The 25,571-nt window shown below is 43.6% G+C and overlaps 1 protein-coding gene across 1 annotated transcript in view; it reads left to right on the plus strand.

Annotated features, from left to right (window-relative positions):
• Nucleotides 1–25,571, plus strand: part of LOC147699073 (sodium/potassium-transporting ATPase subunit alpha-1-like) — a 244,865-nt gene that overhangs the window by 119,647 nt on the left and 99,647 nt on the right. The window contains exons 3-8 of the mRNA XM_086935650.1: nt 1,610–1,669; nt 3,800–4,003; nt 9,611–9,724; nt 11,686–11,820; nt 14,878–14,995; nt 20,444–20,712. Of these exons, the coding sequence (XP_086791776.1) occupies nt 1,610–1,669; nt 3,800–4,003; nt 9,611–9,724; nt 11,686–11,820; nt 14,878–14,995; nt 20,444–20,712 (900 nt within the window). The remainder of the gene's footprint in view (nt 1–1,609; nt 1,670–3,799; nt 4,004–9,610; nt 9,725–11,685; nt 11,821–14,877; nt 14,996–20,443; nt 20,713–25,571) is intronic.

The following is a 25,571-nucleotide window of genomic DNA, read 5'->3' on the forward strand; positions in this document are numbered from 1 at the left end:
CTCAGCCCCATCCAAGGTTCTCCTACGATGGCCACCATCACCTTCTCAGACCGTTCCAAGACCCCTGCCAAAGTGGCATTGGTCCTGGAGATTTCAGGACACCAGCACATAAACCTGTTAAAATCTTGACTCACAAATGCAGGTGAAGTCAGGTCTTTAAGAGGGGGATCCCATTAAGGTGAATGGAGAATGAAGACTATTTTTGGAGCATGATATAGATTTGACTAGTGGGAAACCTAGTAAAGTCAATGTGGCATTGTGTTTTTCAGGCTGGTGAATAGAAGTAAAAAAGAGTAGCACCCACCAAATGCTAAAGAGCTGACGGGTATGGACCTTTAGACATGGGGTGCAGTCATTCACAAGCCTGAAGACTTACTCCGGCCCAGCCCTACCAGCCTTGGGCTAGCCCATGAACAGCCTGTCATCAACCTTTACTAGCGCTCACCAGTGATAGTAGACACTTCCTGAATTCCCTGTAAGCAGATCGTCCTCCTTGGACGTATGCAGATGCATAGTACATTATTTTGTATCTCTAATGGCTGCTTCTCTAACCCCTAAAATTCTCTTAAGAACCAAGAGTGGGGTTGCATGATCTTAAGGACCCTCTCCGTGGTCTGTGAATGTATTCTTCCCAGAATGGCCTCCCCCAGCAGCAGAGAGCATCCTCAGATCCGCGTGTGCTATGAACATACATCAAGGCATGCAATGGATCACGTATCCTGACCACATTATACATGAACCCATATTCATGTCCAGAGAGCCCGCATGTACGGCTCTCCATGTATATGTTCCCCTCTGTGAAGAAGATTAGGCCAGCTAGAATCCATCGACTTGCCCATCCTCAATGAATCTGTGCCTTTGTATGCACATGGACCCCTTTGCTTCTTGAGATGATCCTGGCCACATACATATAGCGAGTACCTGCGCTCTCTTTTACATATGTATTCCTTTCTGCCGTACAACACGTTCCAACTATAGGATGTTATGATGCCACCAGTCAATGGCACATTCAACCATATGCAGAAATTGTAAAAAAAAAAAAAAACAAAGGAGCCGGCATGTCTCGAAAACATTCAAGCAATCGAGGTTGCCCCATAAAATGAAAATTAGCATGCAAAGCCGTGTATGCTATCTTCACCAATGGGTGGTGGGTGCTTATTCCATACCCTACACAGGTGCCCACACCTGAGCGAAATGTAGGACATTAAGGGTAGATCCTTATTTCAGTCTTGCCAAGGGAAATGCTGGATGTCTTGGCACTATGATTAAAGTGCCCTGGATAAGTCTCTGGCACTCATTCGGATCGCTGTCTGCTTCGATGGTTGAAGCAGGTGACGGACAAGTTGTTCGGCTGTGGCTTAGATACCGTTTGAAGAGCCTAAGGGTCGCCACTGTTTACAGAGGCCCCTGCCTTGAACATTAAGTCAGCCCTCCATGTGCCCAGTGATTCTGCTACATTATGAAGCCTTCTCAATGCGGCGGCAGAAGGACACAGCAAGGGGCACCTCCATGTCCGATTGGTTTAACGTTCGAGTTCAATTTACATTTGCCACCTACAGTCTTATGTGTCTCTTTCCTTAACCTGTTCATGTCTCTTTCTTGCCTTTAGGATGAACACAAGCTCACCTTGGATGAACTTCATCGGAAATTTGGAACAGACCTGACACGTGTGAGTAGAAATATCTTTTACAAAATTCAGTTAATCTGGGGTTGGGTGGCACAATTCAGACCATTGTTAACTAGAAGTTGCAAGAACTGAGCTGGCGGACCAGTGTTGAGCTGCGATACTCAAGCTGTGTTGTCTCCCTGCCAAAGAGCGACTCTCTGACTGCTCCTTTAGAGATCTTTTCTTACAGTTCAATAGGGAACCAGAACTTCATCTCATCCTATTAACACTTTATTCCGGGGTTGGGATGTCCACTTCACATCTGGTGGGCTTGTTGTCATCTTCCAGATAGACAGAACGCTAAAAGTTGCCTGTAATGCCAGTTAGGCGCTGTAGCATTTTGAGATTTCTCCACTCTCTGCACCTACCACCCCCTCTCCCTTGCTCCCTACTTCTGTAAATCCTTTGAAAGGCTCATCCTTCTCTGACGTCCTTCTTGCATCAGCACCAGTAACCTATGCTCATCCCCGCTTTCAGCCTTCATGAGAAGGAACTCCACAAGACGCCTTTCAGCTATGTGCCTGCGTACTTGACATCCACAGCCACCTGCCGTCTCCTGAAGCCATCTGTTGCGACCTACTCCTGTCATTGCCCTCTTATGAATCTCCTCCATCCCGTCTGAAAGCTTCTCATGAGTGGCCCGATGCTCCTCAGGCTCTTGGTGTATCCCATGGGTGTTCTGCCCAGGAGGTATGTCGTTACAATGCATGCTTTTTCCACGCATGCCTTTACAACACAGGTTTTACAACGCAAGTCGAATAGTTTAATTTGCTATTCCAACTCCAGTCCCCGTGGATAGTAGGGAAGGTTTTGGATAGTAAATTAAACTATTCCCTATCCTATAGCGCCCTCAAGCGCAAGTCGTTGTAACAACTTGCGTTGTAATTCCTGCGTTGTAAAGGTACTGCGTGGAAAAAGTTTCGTTGTAAAGGATGTTTCCCTTCTGCCCATGGTCTTCTCCTCTGCTCTTTGCTCATTCTCAGTGTTTTTTCTCCTCCTTTGACTTCTATCTTTTTCCCTGACCTCACCCAAAGCTCCTCCCCTCCCATGCCTACTTACCCCCACACAAACTTCATGAGCTGTTTCATTGCCATCCACTAATCCTCTTCACGCCTCTGCTGGTATCTTGGGGCTTGCTCTACTGATACTCTAATGAGGTCTCCACTTCTTCCAGCAGCCATCAGCTCCACATCCACAATATCTGCCCCACCACTACTGCTTTAAAAGAGATTGCACAACAGCTGCAGCTTTCCCCTAGGGGTCTCAAGGCTTGAATTTGACCAGTAAGCTGTGCATCCTTTCTATATTTACTGCATCTTCCCCTATAGACATCAGACATTGCGAAACACAGCAACATGATCACTGGGCCACCCCTGTAATCATTAGGTCCACACCATCCTCCAAAGTCCCATTGCTTTTCTTATTTTTCCCTTTTTACGGCAAGACTCTTACTCCTGATGTAAATACCCCTCTAAATCCAACCACTATTTTCAGCACAATCCACCCCAGTGACTGCTGCTTATGCATGAGCTCCCCCCGTAAACTTCTTCAGTATGCGGATTTCACCTCGTGGAGACGCTCTTTTGAGATATTAAATACATACCCTAACTGCACTACTGTAGAAGAGGAATATGGGGTAGAAAAGATCAGCATTCTTAATGACCCAAGATATATGCTCTGAGGTGTGCTCACCCTCCATACTCACTTGGTTGTGAGTGAAGGCAGACAATTCAAGGACTGCCTGCTCTTGACTGAAATACCCCTTCACCTCCGGGAAAGCGCATGTAGATATCTGCACGCAGAACCACAGCTTGAATTGCGGATTGGTGGGATCAGATAAGGCTGCCAGGGTGTGTACACTGAATATTTTATGATGGCTCTTACACTGTGTTGAATCTTATGACATTGCCTCTTTTCTTGGTATCAGCTGGACCGCCAAGGCTTAATTAGTATTTGTCCTAAGCTCAGGTTGGACTTGCTGATTGGTAGATCGAGTTACAAATTTATGTGTCCTCTTGTTTCACCTCCAATGTGTCCATTTCCACTGCTGTCACCTGAGCTGCAGGCAATTCATGGTGGGTTGCTTTTTCCATTTCCTGTTTGGTGCTGACCTTTGCTGTCCATTTGGTTTAGGGTTTGACGACAACTCGTGCTGCAGAGATCCTGGCCCGGGATGGACCGAACGCCCTGACGCCGCCACCTACCACCCCAGAGTGGGTGAAGTTCTGCCGGCAGCTGTTCGGGGGCTTCTCCATGCTCCTGTGGATCGGGGCGGTCCTCTGCTTTCTGGCCTATGGCATCCAAGCAGCCACTGAAGATGAACCTGTCAGTGATAATGTGAGTATCAGTGCATGAGACCCAAGAGGCTGCTCAAGTACAAATACAAAAGTGTACCCTAGTGCTCACCCAAAACTCTGCCCAGCTACTTAGAGACTGCAGCTCCTCCGTCCCAGCTCTTCAGTTCCAAACCACAGGAGACTGGAAAAAAAGTCACACATTTTCCCTGGTGGAATATATTTTTTTGTTTATTTTAATCTTGCCCCTATTTACATAAAACAGTTTTATACAAATCCTCAGGCTAGTGTCACTGGTCCTCTACCCATCTCATGATATTTTCCTCCACAAGGGATTCTTGGGGACAGTGTGGATTCTCGTGTATCGAGGTAATTCCTACCCATGAAAGGTGCTCAGTGCAATTTTGTACTAGCGCGGCCAATGAACAGAGTTCACACAAGTGTGCATGGAACTACCATTCCATGACCTGTGGAAGAGCTCTGAGGAGGGCCACTGTCTGAACATACACCTGCATGAGGGCTGAGAGGAAGGACAGGGGCACACTGAGAATTTTTGTACCCAGAACTGGGACCTTTGTCAAAGACAGGCTAAAGCTGCCCTCTTCTGTCACATCTTGCCCCTCTGACAGGTGCTCTTGAATCCCTCAAGGAGTAATACAAACTCACCTGTTAGACTCAAGGCAATAATCAATGACTCACTGATGGCCTCCCCTATCTGTAAAATATTCTTAGGTTTCTAAAAATGTTCGCCAATGTTCAATAATGCCTTTAAAAAGTCATTCTGAAGAGCAAGGACCCTATGCGGCATCTCCCTTGGAGTTCCTTTTACTCTACGGATGAGGCCAATAAAGTCAGGAATCTGCTGTGTCACAAGGAAGGCTGCCACAGTGGGGGTGTCTGAGCTGGACCTCATCCAGAAGAAGTTAGTAGACATCTATCGTAGCCCCGACTCTGTATCCGAGGTTTACTTCTTCACCAACGAAGACTGAGAAGGACAGTGCACCAAGCCTTTGACCAGTTTCACCGCTTCCAAAACGTATAACCCTCCATCATCAGGGGGAACAGGTATGTGTACATGGAAGCTCCAGCTCATACAGTTTCTTATATTGATTCACCTGCCCAAAAATTTCAGGGAGACCACTCAAGAAGTCCCCCCTCCAAGATCTGATACAGGGATCTAGCACTTCCTCCCTGAAACTCATGAGAAGGAATCCCTGAATAATTTGAATTAACCACTATTTAACAATAACAATAAACCCAATAAACACCCCAGTCAGCAACAATGGCGTGGAAAGAGCACAAACCCCCACAATGTGCTGCTACTCCTGTGGGAAGAAAGGCCATACCTGTTTCTTAAACAGTCCATCAGCATCTCCTCATGCCAGTGAGTCCTGGACACACACAATGCAACTAGCAAACAAGCAATTGTGTGGTGATTTTTGGCCTTTTCCTCCCCAAAGAGTCATGAACTGATTGAATATGGCATGTTTGAAACATGATATAGGCTCAGGGGCGGCCTTAGGCATGTGCAAGCTGTGCACCTGCACAGGGCCCCCAAACCCAAGGGGCCTCCACGCTAATATATATCCTTAATATAATAATTCTCTGAGGATGGATACATATTTGCTTGGCGGCCCCAGGCAGGGATTTGGCGGCCTCCGGCTCTCTTCCACTTCCAAACACCCTGACCCCCCCACTCTTCACTGGCCTCTGCGCTCAGCCCCGCCCGGACCCCTCTTCCAGGGCCCCCTACCTACTCTCCCTGCCCAGGGCCGCCATGAGCCTAGAGCCACCCCTGATAGGCTCTTGGGAGCTCGAACTTGGAACCATATCCCGGCCCCTCTTAGATCTACGGCTGATCTGGCTGCTTTTAAGAAACTTCTTAAAACTTGGCTTTTTCAGGCCCAGAGGTAGCTGTCTGGTCTGTTAGTTCGAGACTATTAGCGCAGGACACTCTTGCTGAGTAGCCGTGCGCTCTACAAATATGCATCATTCATTCATTCATTCGAGTGTACTCTGAGCTTGTCCTGTACATTCTCTCATAATGCTTCACTGTTTTGGATCTCAAATTAGATTCTATCATTCACTCATTCATTTGTTCATAAAACATGCTGCGTTGTGTTGCACACTTATAAATATATCCGTTACAATGCATTGTACAAACAAAGGTCTAAAAAACATTCAAGGCTTCTGAAAAGCAATAACATAGACAAAACCAAATGTACAATTCTTGGAAAACGAATTGTTCCACTTGACAGATGTGTCCCATATAGTGCAGATGTTCATTCAGAAACACGAATGGATATGTGTCTAGGGGAGATCACTCCTTCAGCACTTGGTATAGGTCCCTATGGCTTGTGGACCATAGAGGGCAGACACCTGCCATTTTGTCTCTTTGTATGGTGAGAACTAATACAACGATTATGATAAAAAAAACACACATATACAAGAGTACACAAGTAACCACGCCTTTCCCAGTGTACTGTAATTCTTTTAAAAGCAAGGCAAACATGATATTAAGGGACTTATGAATATTATATTATTTACCCTATGTTGAAGACCCTCCCATGTTTTTCATTAGACTTCATGGGATACTTATAGTAATCTGGTTGTCGTTAAGCCACAAGCTTGGGTTGGTGATGGACTTGTTTTCGCAGTGTGATGTCACAAAGCAGAGGTACATAATCACATTCACTGTGCTCCCCAACATTATTTATAAATGTTTTCTGGTGTGAAATTGGCCTGGTACTAAGGGGGTCATTATGATTGCGTTTTTTCCGCATCCTCGGGGCCGGCGGAAGCCACCGCCGGCCCAGAGGATGCGGAAAAACCGCAGCGGACTGACCAAAGACCCACCGCCACATTAGGATGGCTGGTGGGTCCTGATTTCGGTCCGCAGCTTTTCCGCCGCGGTCGGCTTACAACCGCGGCGGAAAAGCTCTAATATGGTGACGGTGTTTCCAGACACCGTCCACCATATTAGGATGGCCTGTAAATTATGCTTTTCCGCGGCGGGTTTTCTGCCGTGGAAAAGCATACGGAACTTCACTGCGGGGGCCCGTTGCGGGCCCCCTAGGTGAAAGGGGTGTGGGGGGTGCACATCTGCATTTGCATGCAGAAAGCGGCAGGCACTGCGCGGTGCCTGCCTCTTACTGCATGCAAATGCAATGCGTTCATTTTTAACATTGCCGCGGGTGCAGCTTGAAGCCGCACCCGCCGCAATGTTAAAAATAGAGGATGTGACCGCCAGGGTGGCGGTCACATCCTAATTGCACAGGAGGGAACTCCGCATGCCATGCGGAGGTTCCCTCCTGCTCTGGGGTCGCGGACAAACGCAAGTCCGTCCGCGATCCTAATGAGGCCCCTAATCTGGTTTGCAAATATTTCTAACATATCAATAGTTTATTTACTTACAGACATATTAGACACAATTCATAAGAAGCGACAGAACATACACAATTACAGTTCCTTGTCTGTAGCTTCCCATCAGGAACGCTTTCTCAGATCTACAATATTCTCTAGTATTCTTTAAATACCTGACGCTCACTCACATTCTGCAACCATCAGCAATATTTGTGATGCTCTCATCAAATGGTTGTAGGTACTGTAGTAAGTGTCAAACTGTGTGTGACCCTTCAGAAACCTACAAGAAAAATATCACTGCATCGTCATAAATAATCATTCTCTTTAAGAGGGCGGAGTTAGAGCATAATTTGCAAAACAATAAGTGCCAGGGCCCTGTCAGGAGTCCACTTCTGCTTGCAGTGCTATCACTGCTGCCAATTATAGTATCGGCACAGCTACTCACCATCAAACTCCTACAAGTGTGACAATTCTGAATATTTCAGGTACCGGAATCTATAAGAATGGCTTTGGCAGCAGGTGTTAGTCATTTTTAATGTATATTGAATTAATAAACAACTCTTGTTGTGCTCATCTCTAAATTAGACACACAGCTCCACCATGTGGCAGCTGTCATATGTGCCCGTGTTGACAATTAAGTGCCGGTGCCGAGCACTGGAAACCACCGGCTCAAATTAAGCACTCGAGAGCTTGCAGAAAGGTATATGGAGAAAGGATCCATACGTTCAATGTTAAAGTTGCCAGAAATTACTGTTCTTGATCGTCACACTCACTCAAGTTGTAAGGATTTGTAGCTGTTTTGTGTCAGCTGATGTTCTCTTCTTGCAAGTTAATGGAGCATTTCCCTTTAATGTAGACCTATTTATCCAACAAGCTCTTTCACAAGCTTCCTGGCTCATATTCCCACATAATGTCATAGTCAAGAGCAGAAGTATGTCAGTGTTGAGGAACACAGGTTATGTTTACAGTCCTCCTAACTTCCCAGGCCAGAAGGCTCATGCTGGCCCATCACTAGAAGACACTCATGCTGGCCCATCACTAGAAGACACTCACCTTTCCCACCCAACCCCTTACTAACAGAAACCATAAACCTGTGAATACCACAGTCAACACTTTGCCTTAACCACACCACACTTACAAACCAACAACAATACAATAAAGCACAACAATTAGTGTCACAACATCCTTTAAATATTTACACCAGTATTCAATCAATACAATCAAGATGGGTTTTGTGCTGCAGGTATAGTGCAACCTGCAGGTCACAGATTTTTATCACGGCGAGTAGACTTAGGTTTCTGCCTTCAGCAGTTCATACAGCGAGTTGTATCGAGCGGAGGAATTATTGACTTTTGAGACTTTGAGATGGACTGACGTTAAAGACTTCAGTTAGTTTCAGTAGCACAGGGAAAACATGCCCCAAGTCTGCAGATTCTAGGGTTTGGGTTTGACTCCTATGCTCTTCTATGGGGTTGTCCGAAGACAATGACGACTCTTAGGGCCTGATTTAGAGTTTACGGACAAGGTACTCCTTTGTAAACACACTGACGTATCTTGCCAGCCAAACCCTTAGTCCGCCTGCCTCATTTAGAGATGGGCAGACCTTTAGTATTCCGTCGATGCAGCCTCCATTAGTTCCATTCACGGAATACTTACTCCGACAACCCGATGGAGTAAGGGTAATCGGAAAAAGTATATTACACGATCTACCCTATTTAGAGTAGACGGTGTAATGCCTTTTTTCCCTATCCATCACTACCAGTAAAAACTTGGCAACGAGGAACAGTAAAAAAACTATAATAACCTCCACACCTTGTGAGAAAACTCCCAAGGCGTGGGAGGGTCACTAGTTTTTAAATCTTTTTTAATAACAAACTTCCAAAGTGGGAGTTTTTTTTTTAACAAAAAAATATAACATTTAATTTTTGACCGTTAAAGCCGATAGAGGCTATTCACTAAACGTTTGGTACACTGAAAGGAACCTGCATGACTGAAGTTCCTTTCAATGCACGGAAATCACTGCCGGAGCAGAGATAATCTCTAAATTTGGTAGGCGGGCTACCCTTGGGATGACGTAGGTAATGCCCTCGGCTCCCCGAACAGACACTACTGCATCCGTCAAACTCAAAATCAGGCCCAATAAGTGATGCTTTAGTTTGCAGGTTTAATCCTCTGTCAGAATGTTGCATCCTGTTGAATCTTGAACCCCACTAAGATCTCTTTTCTGTTTTTTTTGGTTGGCTACTCTAGCCTTTGACTAAGCTTTTTCCATATTTGTTTCCCACAGCTATATCTTGGCATTGTGCTCTCGGCAGTCGTCATCATCACTGGCTGCTTTTCCTACTACCAAGAAGCCAAAAGCTCAAAGATCATGGAGTCCTTCAAAAACATGGTACCTCAGGTGAGCATGAGACTGAAGAGCAGGCTCCAGGGCTAGGATGTAGTCAAGGTTTGATGGGTCTGGAAGAAAGAGAGGGAAGAAAATGTGATACTCCTGGGGTAGCGGGGATGCTTGGATTGGACAGCATGAGTGACTGAAGACAGGCGTGTCCAGTGGGTGACATTAAAGGCTTGGAGAGATATATGAATCACCAGGTGAGTAGGAGAGCAGGCTTAAGGGACAGAGCAGCAGAGACTGGAGACATGCAAGTCCAGTGAGTTAAAAAACAGGGATGGAAGGAAGTACGATCCCCTGGAGAGATGGAGAATGGAAAGAGGGTTTCAGGAGCAGGAAGGCAGTGGTGGGGGCATGCAAATCTACTGAACGGGAGGGAATTGATAAAACCTTTGAAGGGATGTTTTAGCAGTCTTTTTCTGACCTCATAATAGCACAAGGGTCTACTGAACTATTGAAAACATCCTTTCTGATCTGTCAGTTGCACATAGAGGTCGCTCATAATGCGAACTAACCATTTAAACAACCCTTAATAATCTGGCAGTCACACCTGGTGGAAGCGGGAGAGGAGACTTGGAATTAAAGAGGTTGGAGCACAGCCCATTCTGATCCGGCAGCAGCATATGGGTGGACACAGAGCATGAGAGTGTACAAAGGTTTGGGCACCAACCTTTCTGATCTGACAGTGGCAGATGTATGGACTCATAACGAGAGAGTATAGAGGCTTCTGTATAATTGTAGCTGATTTGGGAACAGCGGATTGGAGGTCTTAGAATGGAGGAGTAAAGAGGCTAGCGTATACTTGTTAGTGATGTGGAAACAGCAGATAGGTGGTCTTAGAATGGAGGAGTACAGAGGCTAGCGTATACTTGTTAGTGATGTGGAAACAGCAGACAGGTGGTCTTAGAATGGAGGAGTACAGAGGCTAGCGTATACTTGTTAGTGATGTGGAAACATCAGATAGGTGGTCTTAGAATGGAGGAGTACAGAGACGTGAGTATGCTTGTAGGTGATGTAGAAACAGCAGATGATGGTATTAGCATGAGATAGTACAGAGGCTTGAGTATACTTGTAGGTGATGTGGGAGCAGCAGATCAGTTTTCTTAGAATGGAAGAGTACATAGGCTTGTGTACACTTGTAGGGGATGTGGGAACAGCAGATGGGTGGTCTCAGAGTGGGACAGTACAAAGGCTTGAGTATACTAGTTAGTGATGTGGGAGCAGCAGATGGGTGGTCTTAGAATGGAGGAGTACAGAGGCTTGTGTACACTTGTAGGTGATGGGGGAACATCAGCTGGGAGGTCTCAGAATGGGAGAATAGAGAGGCTTGAATATAATCAGATGGGTGTGCTCAGAGTGGGAGCGTACAGAGGTTTGATGTGGGAGCAGCAGACAGGTGGTCTTAGATTGGGAGAGTACAGAGGGTTGATGACAGTCATTTGTAATCTGCGAACAGCACAGGGGAGACTCAGAATGACAGAGGACAGATGTTTTAAGATGTTTCTTTATGATAGTCAGTAGGAGATGGGATTTAAGCTAGAATATACAAAGTTTTGAATAATGTGTTTGGCCTTTGCCCTGGCCCATAGGCTGCTCTTAATGCCATGCAGGCTTTCTGTCTTGGGGCTTAAGTTAATTGGAAAGAATAATAATGACAAATGTACCACTTTTCTCATCAAACTGTACCACGACTTAAAATAGTTTTAAGCTTTAAGAATACTGTTGAGTACTTGCAATGGGAGCCCCTGTTGTCATGGGAACAGGCCTTTATAAAGTGAAGGGCAGTAATGAGTCATGTGGTGCTGAAGTTTGGTATCTTGAAAGGAGGATTAGAATTGGCAGATTCCTATGTGACTGGACACTGATCCTCCGCCTTGTATTGATTTCTGAATGTCAGTTCTCGAGCTTTGAGCAAGATAATGATTATTAATCCTGCTGATATTCCTTTCTCTTCTTCGGTCTGCCAGCAAGCCCTTGTGATCCGGAATGGAGAGAAGCAGACCATCAATGCGGAGGGCGTTGTAGTCGGTGACTTGGTAGAAGTGAAAGGAGGTGACCGAATCCCTGCGGATCTTCGCATTGTATCTGCTCATGGCTGCAAGGTGAGAAAATCCCAACAACTAAGGAGCTATTCACAAAGGTACATTTACATGTGTACATTGACTCATGTGTAAATGTACTACTACACCCAGAAATAACTTTATTACTTTTGTGAAATTCAGCATTTCCAAGTGTAAAGTTATTTCTAGTTGCAGACTGACATGCCTTCACTCTGGTGGAGCCTTCTACACCAGGATTTAAGAGTAACTTTTCACTTGTAGATGAAGGGATCTACCTCTCGGGTGCAGATATCTCTATGGTATGTTTTAGGTAAAAATAATAACGTTTAATAATTATTACAAACATTTATAATAAATACATTAGCATAAAATAAAAATGCTAATTATGATTAACCTAGAACAAAAACGGTCAAATGTTACTGAACAATAATTCACCAAGTTAAATGTTTAATAAACAAATAAATACAATGCATTCATTTATTTTAACATTATTATTAAAAATTGCCAGCCTCACTAGCATTTTATATTCATAATTAGTTTGCAATTTTAAAAATATATATTTGCTTTAGTTTTTTTAATGAACCAGTATAAAAGATTATTCAGTTATTATTTTAATCAAAAAGCTAAATGTTACTTTTTATTTAGTTTAGAAAAATAATAATATAACTTTTAACACGTAAAAAATATGTGTTTTATAATATGTTCCTGATACCATTGTTTTCTTTTGGAGTGTATTGCATTACCAGGAAGAGTGTATCATGTGTCACCATGAAATCATGGTGACATCCCTGAGTATCTTGTCAGCCTTGATGCATTTTATTTCTTTGTTCTCAGAGAATTTTCTCAAGGTGTCCTGATCCTTTTGTGTGATGTTTCTTTGTTTTTTCTTGTTATAGTTCAACTTCAAGATATCTTGATTTACCAGATTTTCAAATAAATCAATGCTTTTATGACTTATAGGTGCTTCAAATGTGCTGGCTGGTCTAAGGCCCATCAATAGATCTTGTTTGTTGGGTAATGGAGGTAGTACATGATCAAAGTAATGTCGCAGTTTAAGTTTCCTGATGAAGTATTTCATGCACTCTTTTAAACTAATTTCACCAACTTCTTGCCTGCTTCACCCCAAATAATTTTTACTTTACTCTTTTGGACTAGGGTCACCCCAGCGCTATGAACATGTTATTATTATTACGGACACGTTACCTGTTGGGAGCACCCAACCTACTAAAATCATTTGAGAACACCACGTTCTTGTAACTTTTTGACAACCAGCTGTGCGCCTCCTACTTTTGAATATTACTGAATTACCAGGAAGAGGTCATGCGTGGCTTTACTCTTTCTGGGCTTACACTGAGGCTGGGCTGTAGTACATTTACAACTGTTTTGAGTCTTTTGTGACTTTAACTAACTTTAGTAGAGCAGCTTGTGAATAAGAAGGAGCTTATTCAGTTGCAGAAAGGTGTTTATAGTTGCATGACCCCCCCAAAATGTAGTTATTTTTATTTACTTATAAAGTATTATATAGCGCAAACATGACCTGTGAGGGTTTCAGAGCGCTTTACAAAGGATCAGAAATAAGAAAACAGGGAAGCAAACAAAAACATAATCAAGAGAGGTACACACTGTGCATATATGGTAAAATACATTTATAATTAGAGGGAGGCAGTATCTCCAGGACAAGTCAGAAAAAACAATAGAGATGAACCAACAGTCTAGCAATAATCATGGATGCCGATCGTGAGAAGAATTCTAAAATAAGTAGTAATTTACCTTCTTTTTTTTAATAAAGTAGTTGAGGGAATCAGTCTGATTTCAGGTGGCCGTGAGTTCCAAATTCTCAAGGGAATCCCTGAGAAGGCTCTGTGGCTAAGTTTCTTTTTATGGAATTTCTGTGGTTGCAGTACCAAGGTGCTGGTGCTTCTAGAGGATCTGCATCCACCAGATAATTCTAGTTTTTGTGCCACATAATTTGGGGAGTTGTAATGAAGAGCTTTATGAGTCATGCAAGAAATGTTTAACTGTATACTTGCCTTATATGGGAGCCAGTTAGGGTTTTAAGATCTGGGGAGATGTTATTGTTCCTTTTAGATCCTGTGATGAGCCTAATGGCTGCATGCAGAGAGGCCCTTAGTGGTGCCAGCTTGGATCTAGGATAGGGTAGCACTCAACCTGGGGATTGAATTCATCCTCACTCCTCCCTAAGAGGCTCCTTCCCTTCCCTAATCCTTCCCATTTAGCAGTAAGTATTCCCCATTTTCCAGCCACTGCCTTAGGTTCCTCACACTTTTATTCCTATAATATATACCTACAGAGTCCACAAAAAATTCAAATAGAGTTAAGGGTTCAATTGTGTCTGTATAACCCCAACAATTCTACTCTTCCATGAGGTGATGCACCTTCTGCATCTCCTCTGCAAATCGTAGTATCCAGGGCTGAGATGTTCTACTCTATTCTGTGGTATCTGACCTTACCGGAGACGTACATGACCACTCTTTGGACTTTTCTCTTTAGGTCTGAATGATGAACTTTGCTTCCCTCACCCCTAGAGCAGTTGGATTGCCAATAACAATGAATCTCTTTTTATGCTTTTTCCTGTAGTCACCAGACATTAAAAGTTAGTATTTGGTCTTTTCCAAATTTGAATGAGAGAATTAAGTTATATTTCACAGTGAGGACACTTTTGGCCCAACATGGATCCAGGGCGGCACACCTTCCTCCCAAAAGTTGGTAAGAGCAGGTTAGAAGGGCTGTCAGTATTGTTATTTTTTCTTCTAATAAATGTTAAAGTATAACCGAATCACGCACAATGAGGGAAGGATAGAAAGATGCTTCCTGGCCTCTTTTTGAGTCACAGTGTAGTTCTGTGTTTTTGATAATTAAAAAGCACTCAGCTCTTGACTCATCTAGAGTGTTTGTAAGAAACTGATCATCTATAACGGGGCAAGAACAAGGCTCATCCTCCTGATGGAGTATTTGATCAGGCTTCCAAAGGGATCTGTGATGAGCAGTGGAGGTAGGAGTTGTCCCTGCTCTGATAGCTCTCCTTCTCTGGTCTTCTAACGTGTAACCATGGACATGTGTTGATTTTGTATGTTGCAGGTAGATAACTCTTCTCTCACCGGTGAGTCCGAGCCCCAGACCCGGTCCCCAGATTTCACCAATGAAAACCCATTGGAAACCAGAAACATTGCTTTCTTCTCAACTAACTGCGTGGAAGGTGAGTGCAGAGCGGCTTCAGCCTGGTGGGTGTGACACAGCATCTGATGTATTTAGTATAGCATAACAGTGACATGGCGGGTTTAGTTCAGCGTTGATTTTTAGGATGTAGTGTAGCATCGCTCTTGATGGCTGTAGAATAGCATTGGCCAAGTGAGTGCAGTGGTATATTGAGTGTATCAGATCGTTGATGTGGTCCGTCAAACAATGTATTGTCCGTTTGTGCGTCATGCTTCGTTGAACTGTGGGATGCAGTGCAGCACTGAACCATTGACTATAGTGCACCACTGGCCTAGTGGCTGTGGTACAGCATTGACCTTGTGGGTGTAGTGCAGCTTTAGCTGATGGGTGCTGCCCGCTGTTGACAAGGTGGGTGTAGTACACATTAAACAGGTTACGTAGTACTGCACTGGAAAACTGTATGTAGTTCAGTGGGTGAACTGCTGCAGTAGTCTACAGGGTGTAGTGTAGCACTGGCCTCGTACGAGTAGTACAACATTAGTAAATTCAGTGTAGTGTAGCATTGACCCAAATTGTGTATGCAGCATTGGTCTTGAAGGTGAAGTGAAGCTTTGACTTTGTGACTACAGCACAGCACTGCCTTGCAAGGAGTAGTGCAGCAAGTAAGTAATTATTTATTGTTTGATTAATGAAAGTATTACAGTCACATGAATACAACAGTATCACTTAAAACAAAGCTTAAAAAACAGTGTTCATACGATGCTGGTATGACCATATCTGTAACATTAATATAAACAGTTTTGGTGTGCAAAATGCATTTTTTCAATGTTTCATTCAGGTGGATAAGTAGACCTTGAGCCACATATACGGCTATTGGAATTTGGAACTTGCAAATTGCCATAAATTGCCAGTAGCAATTTGCGAGTCGCAAAATCCAGTGACTCAGATACTGTTTGCGATTCCTAATGGGGTCACAAATTGCATGCCTCATGAATACTAATGAGGCTGTCGTAATTTGCGACCCCATTAGGAATGGCTAGCACTCCCAGGGATGGTGACCTGCTGGGGTCAGCAGACCACCATGTCTGGGACTGCTTTTAAATAAAGCAGTTTTTTTTTAAATGCAACACGTTTTCCTTAAAGGAAAAAAGGATGCATTTAAAAAATAAAAATGAAACTCTTCAGTTACATTTTTAAGGGCAGGCAGTGGTCCTTAGGACAACTGCCTGCCCTTAAATAATATTTGTGCATCCATTCCCAAAGGGGAAGAGGGCCCCTGGGTACCCCTTCCCATTTGCCAGTGGTTTACCACCCTTCTGAGAAGGGTGGTAAACTGCGAGTGTTTTGCGACTGCAATTGCAGTCGTGAAACATTCATACATGGGTTTTTGAGTCACTATTGGGAAGGGGCGCCCTTGGCAGGCACCTTCCTAATAGCGAGTCGCTAACCCTATTTTGCGAGTCGCTAATTGATTAGTGACTCCCAAAATAGGGTTTGTACATTGGCCTGACCTATTTTGCGGTCGCAAAGGGGCTGAAATCCTGCCGCCGAAGACCGACTCTAGTTGGATTCGGGCCCGGCCAATATACGTGGGAATCCTAAAGACCGATTTTGCTATCTTAATCTGTAGCAGGTCAGATAGTTTGGTATCTTTCTCTAGAAAAATAAATGAGCCGTATGTTAGCAATGGAATTAATTTAGCTGACATTATACTCAAGTGGTGGGCAGATGATAGTCATGCCAGTTTGTCACACAGGGCCTTAAAGGCGAAGGTGTCAGTAGCAGCTTTTGCCCTAAGTAAATCAAAGTGGCTTCTGAAGGAGATTTTGTTGTCAAACAAGATGCCAAGGTACTTATAACTTTTAACTATTTCAGTTGCTTTTCTTCTTGAGCACCAGGGCCGTGATCTGAATGGAGATACTCCAGTTGACATGATCTTAGTTTATTTAATATTAAGCTCAAGATGCTTGGTTAATGTGTATTTGTCAAAGGATAACTAAAAGTTTATAAAAAGCAAGTATATCCGTAGTGCCAAAACGGATCACTTCAGGGCACATCTTGACAGACCCAAAAAACTATTTGAAATCATAAAACAACAAGCTGACCACTAAACCAATCAACTCTCTGCACCCAAGATCTCTTGCCCCAGTGGGGAGGACATCTCAGCACACTTCACCGAAAAGGCAAGAAAAATGTAACTTGAACTGCAACTCGCTTCACCTAATCTGCCTTTTCTGACTTCCCTCTCACCTTCATCTTGGCCAACGGTAGCAAGAGCACCTACTTCCTACCCCACACATTACCCTCCAAAAAACAATGAATCATGGAATTCCTTTTTACTTCCAGACGATGCGGAGCTGCTCCAATTTATGGCTTCTTTAAAATCTTCCAATCACTTCAACGATCCGCTACCCACCAAGTTTTTCAAAGATCTCAAATTGGCCATTCTTCCACTCTGTTCCCTGATTATTCATGAATCTCTCATGCAGGGTAGGATTCCTGATTGCCTCATGATGGGTCAAGCCATCCCAAAAAAGACAAATGCGGACTTAGGTGATACTAACAATTTCCGTCCAATTACTAATATCATGGCTTTGGCCAAATTGCTTGAGAAATGCGTTCAGACACAGATCTGCAACCACATTCAGAAGTTTTAGCTCCTTGCCCTATACCAGTCAGGTGTCAGAGTGGGTCACAGTACTGAAACAGCCCTAACACACATCGTTGATGATGCCTTGAGCTCTCCTGACAAGAATGTACCCTTGTCTACTGATCCTTCTTGATCTGTCCTCATCATTTGACATGGTCAAACATGAAAAAAAGGATCGGGCTATCAGGCCCTGTCTTAAACTGGTTTGCCTTGTTCCTAAAAAACTGAACGCAAAGAATCAAAGTCAACCGCTCCCTTGCAACCAGTACCCCGGTCGCAATTGGAGTGTCTCAAGGTTCTACACTCTCACCCACACTTTTCAACCTTTTCATGAACCACTCTCTGAAATTCTGAACCGCTCTAACATTCAATACCACCATATGTATGCTGATGACACTCAATTGTATTTGAAAATCTCTTCACCAGATGACAAAAAAACTCTAAACTGTGCGCTTCAAAATCCTAAACAATGGTTAACTCATAATCATCCTTTGTTAAATACTCTCAAGACAGAATTCCCCCTGATTGCCCCCCACAATCATTCTGCATCCACTCAAGACTGGCTCAAACAACTTACATCGCTCAACTGCACCCCTCAAGTTGTTGACTCTGCGAGATCTTTAGGCATAACTCTGGACCAATCCCTGAATATGCAAGTTCACATCAGTGAAACTATAAGGGGCGTCAATCATCAGCTCAACACATTAAGGAAAATCAAGCTATCTTACCTCCTGAGGACTTTCAGTCTATAGTCCAAATTACTAGTTATCTCACGCTTGGAGTATGGAATGGCGGCCCTAGCTGGTTCACCTAAAGCTAGATTGGCACTTCTAAGAGCCACTATGAACTCTTCGGCTAGGCTCATCACTGGTTCCAGAAAACTTGACACCAGACCAAATTCTACTAAAGTGGCTCTCTTTCGAAGCAATGATCCGTTTCAAGATAGCTTGCCTGCCGAACAAGGCAACTCACTACAACACCCAAGTGTACCTGGCAAAAAACCTGAACGATCGGGTTCAAATTAGACCCTAAGAAGCTTTAACACCCTACTGTTGAAACCTCCCAAATTCAAAAAGAAAAGAACCTAGAATAGTGCTTTCTCTTGTCTGGCATCAAGAATTTGGAACTCTCTTCCTCTCGAGATCAGATCAAACCCCTCTACCGCCTCCTTAAAAAAAGATGTCAAATGGTTGCTCCTTAATGGCCAATTATAGTGTTGCAGGGATTCTGCACAAACACAGAACTATGCGCAGGATTATAGGATCTTGGTGTATGGGGACTGAGTCTTCCTACCACCTTAGTACCCACGAGCCCAGGACCGACTAGCTATAGTGTCTCACCTGCTCTCCTACTCACTCACAGAGAAACAAATGATTAGACGCCCCAGAACACTCCCAGATCTCTCAGGAATCGCTGTAACAAGACACACCCTTTCACTCTCACTCTTGTACTTGTCCTCAATAAAATCTAACAGAGACACGAAACAGTTTAAAATATTTATTTTAACTAACGTGCCCTAACATGCAGTATACGTGCCACAACAAGCAGAAACATGCATAGTACAAATACAGTCAGCATAGCAGCTAGTCCATAAATCATGAAGGGAGATGTCATCGTGGAAATACAATAAAGCCTAACCTCACTCCCCTTTGCTAAAACGCAATATTATTATATATTGGAAGATCTCTGGGCTTTATCAGCAGACCCCATACATTAGCCTATAGAGAGTAGATCTACATCATAGGGGCTGTCTCGCTCTTCTGCCTGGAAAGGTCCCTCTTCAAGTGTCTGCTACCTATTCATGTATTCTAATAATACCAAAGTACGTTGTCCAAACAACAGCTGCATCTGTATGTTTTGTCTAAAGGCTAAGGCCTGGGTAGAACAAAATAACAAGGGGCATTATTGTTCGACCTTGCTCACAATGTTCAGTAAAAATCCAAGGAACTTTTAGTTCCTGTTGAGATTCTTTGATACTTCTGTTCAAAGGTTTAATTTTGCCTCTTCACTTGTCCTACGAGATTTGTTGCTCTTCTGGAACATTACAAGTCCTACAAGATGGGTTGTTACCTCTGTTCAACGTTGTAATTTTGTCTTTTCACCTGCTCAATAAGACTTTGTTGCTTTTCTGGTACCTCACATGTCCCTTTATGATGTTGTATTCATGCCCTTACCTCATTCCACTTCGCTCCTTTGTACAGCGCTCTGATACAACTCGGCGTGGATGGCATTGTCCTAATCCTATGCTTAAAGACTTTGTTGCAGAAATGGCAAAATACTTTGTCCCTTTCTAGCTCGGCATGGATAGCTCTGTGCTAATCCTAAGCTTAAACATTTGGCAAGAAAAACAGACATTTGAGGTGAGCAAATTCAAAGTGTAGCTGGTGTTGTTGGGAGCTCTATACAGCAGCTGCTCTCAACCTAAACGTGGGAACTACCCAGAGTTCTCTCCTTCTTTTTTGCATAATGTATGTGTTGCTCTAACCCTGAAAGGGTATTGTTTTGATAATCAAGTGTGCTTTGGCTTCACCTAGAGGGGAATTTTTCTCTCACCTCTTGCTATTGGCTCTTTGTTGTTATCATTCTATCATTCCATCTCCAATGGGATGCATGCATTGCAATTAATGAGGAGTTACGTTACATCTGAAAAGTACATTTAATCAACACACTTCAACTTTATATTTTAATAGATTGTGTACAGATATAATAATTTTGAGTTTTGTTTTTTCAATGGTGCAGGCCTTTTAATGTTGTAGTCACTACTCAGAATGCAAACCAAAACTATTGCCTTTGCCAATGTTTGTTGTAGTTTGTCAACCTCTGGTCCGTTCTTTCTAGGCACCGCCCGTGGCGTCGTCATCAACACCGGTGATCGCACTGTGATGGGCCGCATTGCCACTTTGGCTTCTGGACTGGAAGGAGGCCGCACCCCCATTGCCATCGAGATTGAGCATTTCATTCAACTCATCACTGGAGTGGCTGTCTTCCTGGGCGTCAGCTTCTTCATCCTCTCCCTCATCCTGGGATACAGCTGGCTGGAAGCGGTCATCTTCCTCATCGGCATCATTGTGGCCAATGTACCAGAGGGACTCCTGGCCACTGTCACAGTAAGCAGACTGAGTGTTTGGGCTGTGACCTTTGTTCAGGCCGCGCCACTGAGTCTTGTGAATTGAGGTCCTCGATGTTATAGGGTAGTAGTGAAGATGTGCTTCTTGAACAAAGTATGCTATTAGGCAAATAGGGCCGGATGAGTCAAAGTGTTTTACCCACTCTGTGTCCACTGGGAAACGTGTCGCTACAGAAGAGCTTTAATGTGGGGGCTTCATCTTGCTCTAGACTTGATGGTCATATCTCTATACCAGGCATCCTTTATGACACATAACTCATCTGTTCGAGGCATGTGTGCTGTAGATACACATGCTTTGCATACTCCTGCCATCTAGTGTTGGTTCTGGATGTTTGAAAAAATGAAAAAGAACACAGTGGTAGCAAAATCTATGGGAGCACTTCAGTCCCCATCTAACAGAGGCTCCTTTTGTCTTTCATTCTATAGAGGAGGATCCAAAAGCAATTCCTCAGACCCTAATGCCTCCCCATATAAATCCAACACGCAACCCTCTCAATCTCGAGGTTTCTATAAACATAGGTACAGAGGAAACAATTCCAAGGGTAGATGTAAAGGCACACCAACACCTACCTCCCCTTCTCCTGATAAGCAGTGACTTGCCTACAATTCCCCCAATCATTTTAACCTGTCGGGGGAAGACTTCAACAATTTTTCCCATTTGGCAATCAATAACTTCAGACAAATGGGTATTGGACATTATCCAACAAGGTTATTGCCTGGAGCTTACCAGCAATCCTCCCAATATTCCACCTCACACTCACAAATGTTCATTACAGCACCTACAGCTCCTCAAACAAGAAGTACAAACTCTTTTAATAAAAGGAGCTATAGAACCAGTTCCATTACAACGCCAAGAGTCAGGTGTTTACTCAATGTGCTTCTGAATCTCCCAAAAAGATGGGTCCCTAAGACCAATATTGGACCTACGGATGTTAAACCTGTACATACTGTCAGAACATTTCCATATGGTTGCGCTTCAGCAAATGCTTCCACTTCTACAGCAAGGTGACTTTATGTCCACACAATCCTTAAAAGACACATGCTTCCACATTCCTGTTTACCAGCACATCACAAATATCTCAGATTTGTAATAGCAGGAAATAACTATCAGTTTAAAGTACTCCCATTCAGATTTACTACTGCACCCTGAGTGTTTACAAAATGTCTAGCAGTAGTCGCAGCTCATCTCAGAAACCAACAAATTCATGTCTTCCCATATCTAGACGATTGGCGCATCAACAACACACTGAGGCTACATCACACTTTCTCCATCAATTGGGATTTACAGTCAATACCAAAAGTCCCATCTTCAACTCTTACAAACTCAGTCCTATCTGGGAGCAACTTTAAACAGTCACACAGCTCTAGCCTCTCCCAATACAGCCAGGGTTCGAAATCTTCAAACTCTGTTACTACAATTTCAAATACATCAATACTTAACAGTCAGAACTTTTATGCAACTACTAGGGATGATAGCATCATGCATCGCAATAGTGCCTCATGCAAGATTACACGTGTGTCCTCAACAGGAATGCTTAGCACGTCTGTAGAATTACTCACAGGGTCAATTAACAGATCTAGTGTTGGTACACATCGCTCTTTGCAGTGGTGGAACACACAAAACCTGCCAAAGGGGGCAGCCATTCATGGACCCCGTTCCACAGATCGTACTAACAGCAGACGCATCTCTCACAGGTTGACATGCTCATCTATAGAATCTAAAAAATCATGGTCTATTGGACAACAAGCATAACAGTCACCATATCAACTACCTAGAGATTCAAGATGTCTATCTAGCACTAAAATCTTTTCAACCTCTCCTCATAGGGAAAGTTGTCGTAGTCCGCACAGATAATATGACAGCCATGTACTAGATACAAAATCAAGGGGGGGTACATTCTATACAACTGCCACGCCTCTCTCAGACCATTTTTCGTTGGGCAATTCATCACAGAATTCATGTTCTGACAGAGCACCTCGCAGGCGTGAACAATCAAATTGCTGACCTCCTCAGCAGGATGGGATAACAAAAACATGAATGGGAACTTCATCCCCAGGTTCTCCTTCCATACTTCCAAAAATGGGGATTCCTGCAAATAGATCTGTTTGCCACAGCAGACAACTCAAAATGCCCAAACTTCGCCTCCAGGTTCCCACACCCTCTATCCAAATGCAATGCCCTATGGATGAACTGGTTAGGGCTATTTGCTCACGCTTTTCTGCCTCTCCTTCTGTTTCTGGTTCGGCAACTCAGGCAAACATCACTCATACTCATTTTAGTGGCTCCCACATGGGCTCGTCAACCATGGTTCACCACTATCAATGATTCCACATCAAAAGCTGCACCTCAATTCCAGCCTTGTCACTCAGAACCATGGACAAATCGGACACCCCAACCCCAAGGAGCTCAACTTAACAATTTGGCTCCTGAAGTCATAGAGTTTGGATACTTAAATTTACCACCAGATTGTATGACAATTCTTAAAGAAGGAAGAAAACCTACCACCAGGGCATGTTATGCGTCGAAATGGAAGAGATTTGGTGTATATTGTAACATCAACATTATTAATCTGCTAGATGCATCTATACAAAATATTATTTGTTACCTTTTGCATCTACAGCGAGCTGGCTTAGCCTATACATCCATTAGATTGCACCTGGCAGCAGTAGCCGCATATTTGCAAAACAGACAACACTTATCCTTGTTCAAAGTTCCAGTAATTAAAGCCTTTATGGAAGGCCTTAAAAGACAAATACCACCCAGGGTACCACCTGCATCAGTTTGGAACCTTAACATCGTTCTCACAAGGCTCATGGGTACACATTTTGAGCAGTTACACAATTCCTCATTACAATTTCTTTCAAGGAAAGTTGCCTTTCTAATTGCTATCACTTCATTAAGGAGAGTTGGCGAGCTACAGGCATTAACCTTAGAAGAAACCTTCTTTCAACTTCATAAAGATAGAGTAGTTCTTCGCACAAACTCAAAATTCCCTCCAAAAGCTTTTCATATTAACCAATCAGTTGAGTTACCTGTGTTCTTTCCTCAACCTGATTCAGTGGCAGAAAGGGCTCCTCACAAACTTGATGTCAGAACAACACTATTATACCATATTGCGTCCTAATTGAAGGTAACAGTGTTGCGGGGTTCAGAATGCTTCAGAGTCTGATTTCTATGTGTGGCTGGAATAGCGTTAATTCGTAACCTGTCAGTCGTGCTATGGTCAAGTGCTGAGTCTGGGTTCTGTTTAAAAGAACCTCTACAGAATGTGGAACTTGTACTGTTAACTGATGGCCTAAAACAATTGAATCGCTCTGTCTAATTGCTAGTGCTGTTGCTGCTACTGACTTTAAGCACGCAGGGAGTGCCTGGGCTACTGAATCCAATGTACTTGAAAAATAAGCGCAAGGCTTATGTGAACCTGCTTGGTCTTGAGTGAGGACAGACAATGCTGTGCCATCACGTTCTGTAACAAAAAGTGTAAACGGTTTGCTGTAACATGGTGTTGCTAAAACTGGTGCTCGGCATAATGCTTTCTTTAATTCCTCAAAGGCTTGTGTGTGTTCCTGAGTCCAAGGGAGGACAGTCGAAGTCGCTGCCTCCTGTGTCGTTAACTGGATGAGTGGTTTAGCTAGAAATGCATATTGAGGAATCCATTGTCTGCAGTACGAGGTGAGGCCTATAAAGGCCCGCACTTCCTTTTGTGTCTGGGGTTGTGGCATATTTACAATTAACTGAATGCGATCGGGAGTGAGCTGTCTCCCCACTTTGGACAGCAAGTGACCCAAGTACACAACTTGCTGAACACAGAATTGTAGCTTCGAAGGGGACACCTTGTGTCCCTTGTCTGCCAGGAAATGTAAAACTGTCAGTGATGCTTGTTCACATTCGGGCTCACTTCGTGCGGTGATCAATAGATCATCGACGTACTGCAGTAAAGCGGTGTTAACTGGCATTTGAATACAATCTAGTTGTCTTTTCAGTGCTTGACTATAGATGCTGGGGCTTTCTGTGAATCCTTGAGGTGCGCGGGAAAATTTGCTCTGATTTTACTCGGATCCCTTCAGTAACTAATTCGTTTTCTTGGGCTTTATCGGATTCTCTAAGTCTGTCTTCTCTACGTAATTCTTTTTCAGCACGCTTATGTGATTCCTTACGCCAAAACTCTATGGCGTCTTTCTGAGATTGTCTGGCTTTCTTTTTCCATAGTGCTTCCTCTACCTCCATGATGCACTCGGCATCCCATGTTCCGGTAACAGGCCATCTGTGTCTTTCGTCTAGATGTTTAGTATACTCAGCCCATAAATCTAGATATAATATGGCATCTATGCCATGCTTGTGGTACATAAAATTTCCTGGAGTGTCCCTAGGGGGGATAGGAATTTCTTCCTCTAGTATCCCTTTCCTAGTTCCTATCTGCTTTAACTTGTTGAAAAACGGCATCTTGTTTACTTAGTACTGAATGCTCAATCCTAACTACTTAATACTGGATATAGTTGGTTATACAAGAACACAATAATGCACATTAAAAACAATCACACTCATACCACGACATTAATCACATGAAGAAGACATTTGAGACATATATGACTACCCCCTATACCGGATGTACTGCTAAACAGCACAGATACACTGCTAAAACGGTGCAGAAACTTGAAATAACGGATGTACTGCTAAACAGTACAAATACACTGTCTAAAAACAGTGCAGACCGGACTTGTGTACCCAAACCCGTCTAGATACGTCCCAGCAATGGTACTCACCGGGAAGCACGGAAACAGAAGGCCTCGTCTGGGTACTGATCGCAGTCTTCGTCACCTCCGTGGGCCAGAGGGAGA

The sequence above is a fragment of the Lissotriton vulgaris genome, chromosome 8, assembly GCF_964263255.1.
Source record: "Lissotriton vulgaris chromosome 8, aLisVul1.2, whole genome shotgun sequence".
Lineage (NCBI taxonomy): Eukaryota > Metazoa > Chordata > Amphibia > Caudata > Salamandridae > Lissotriton > Lissotriton vulgaris.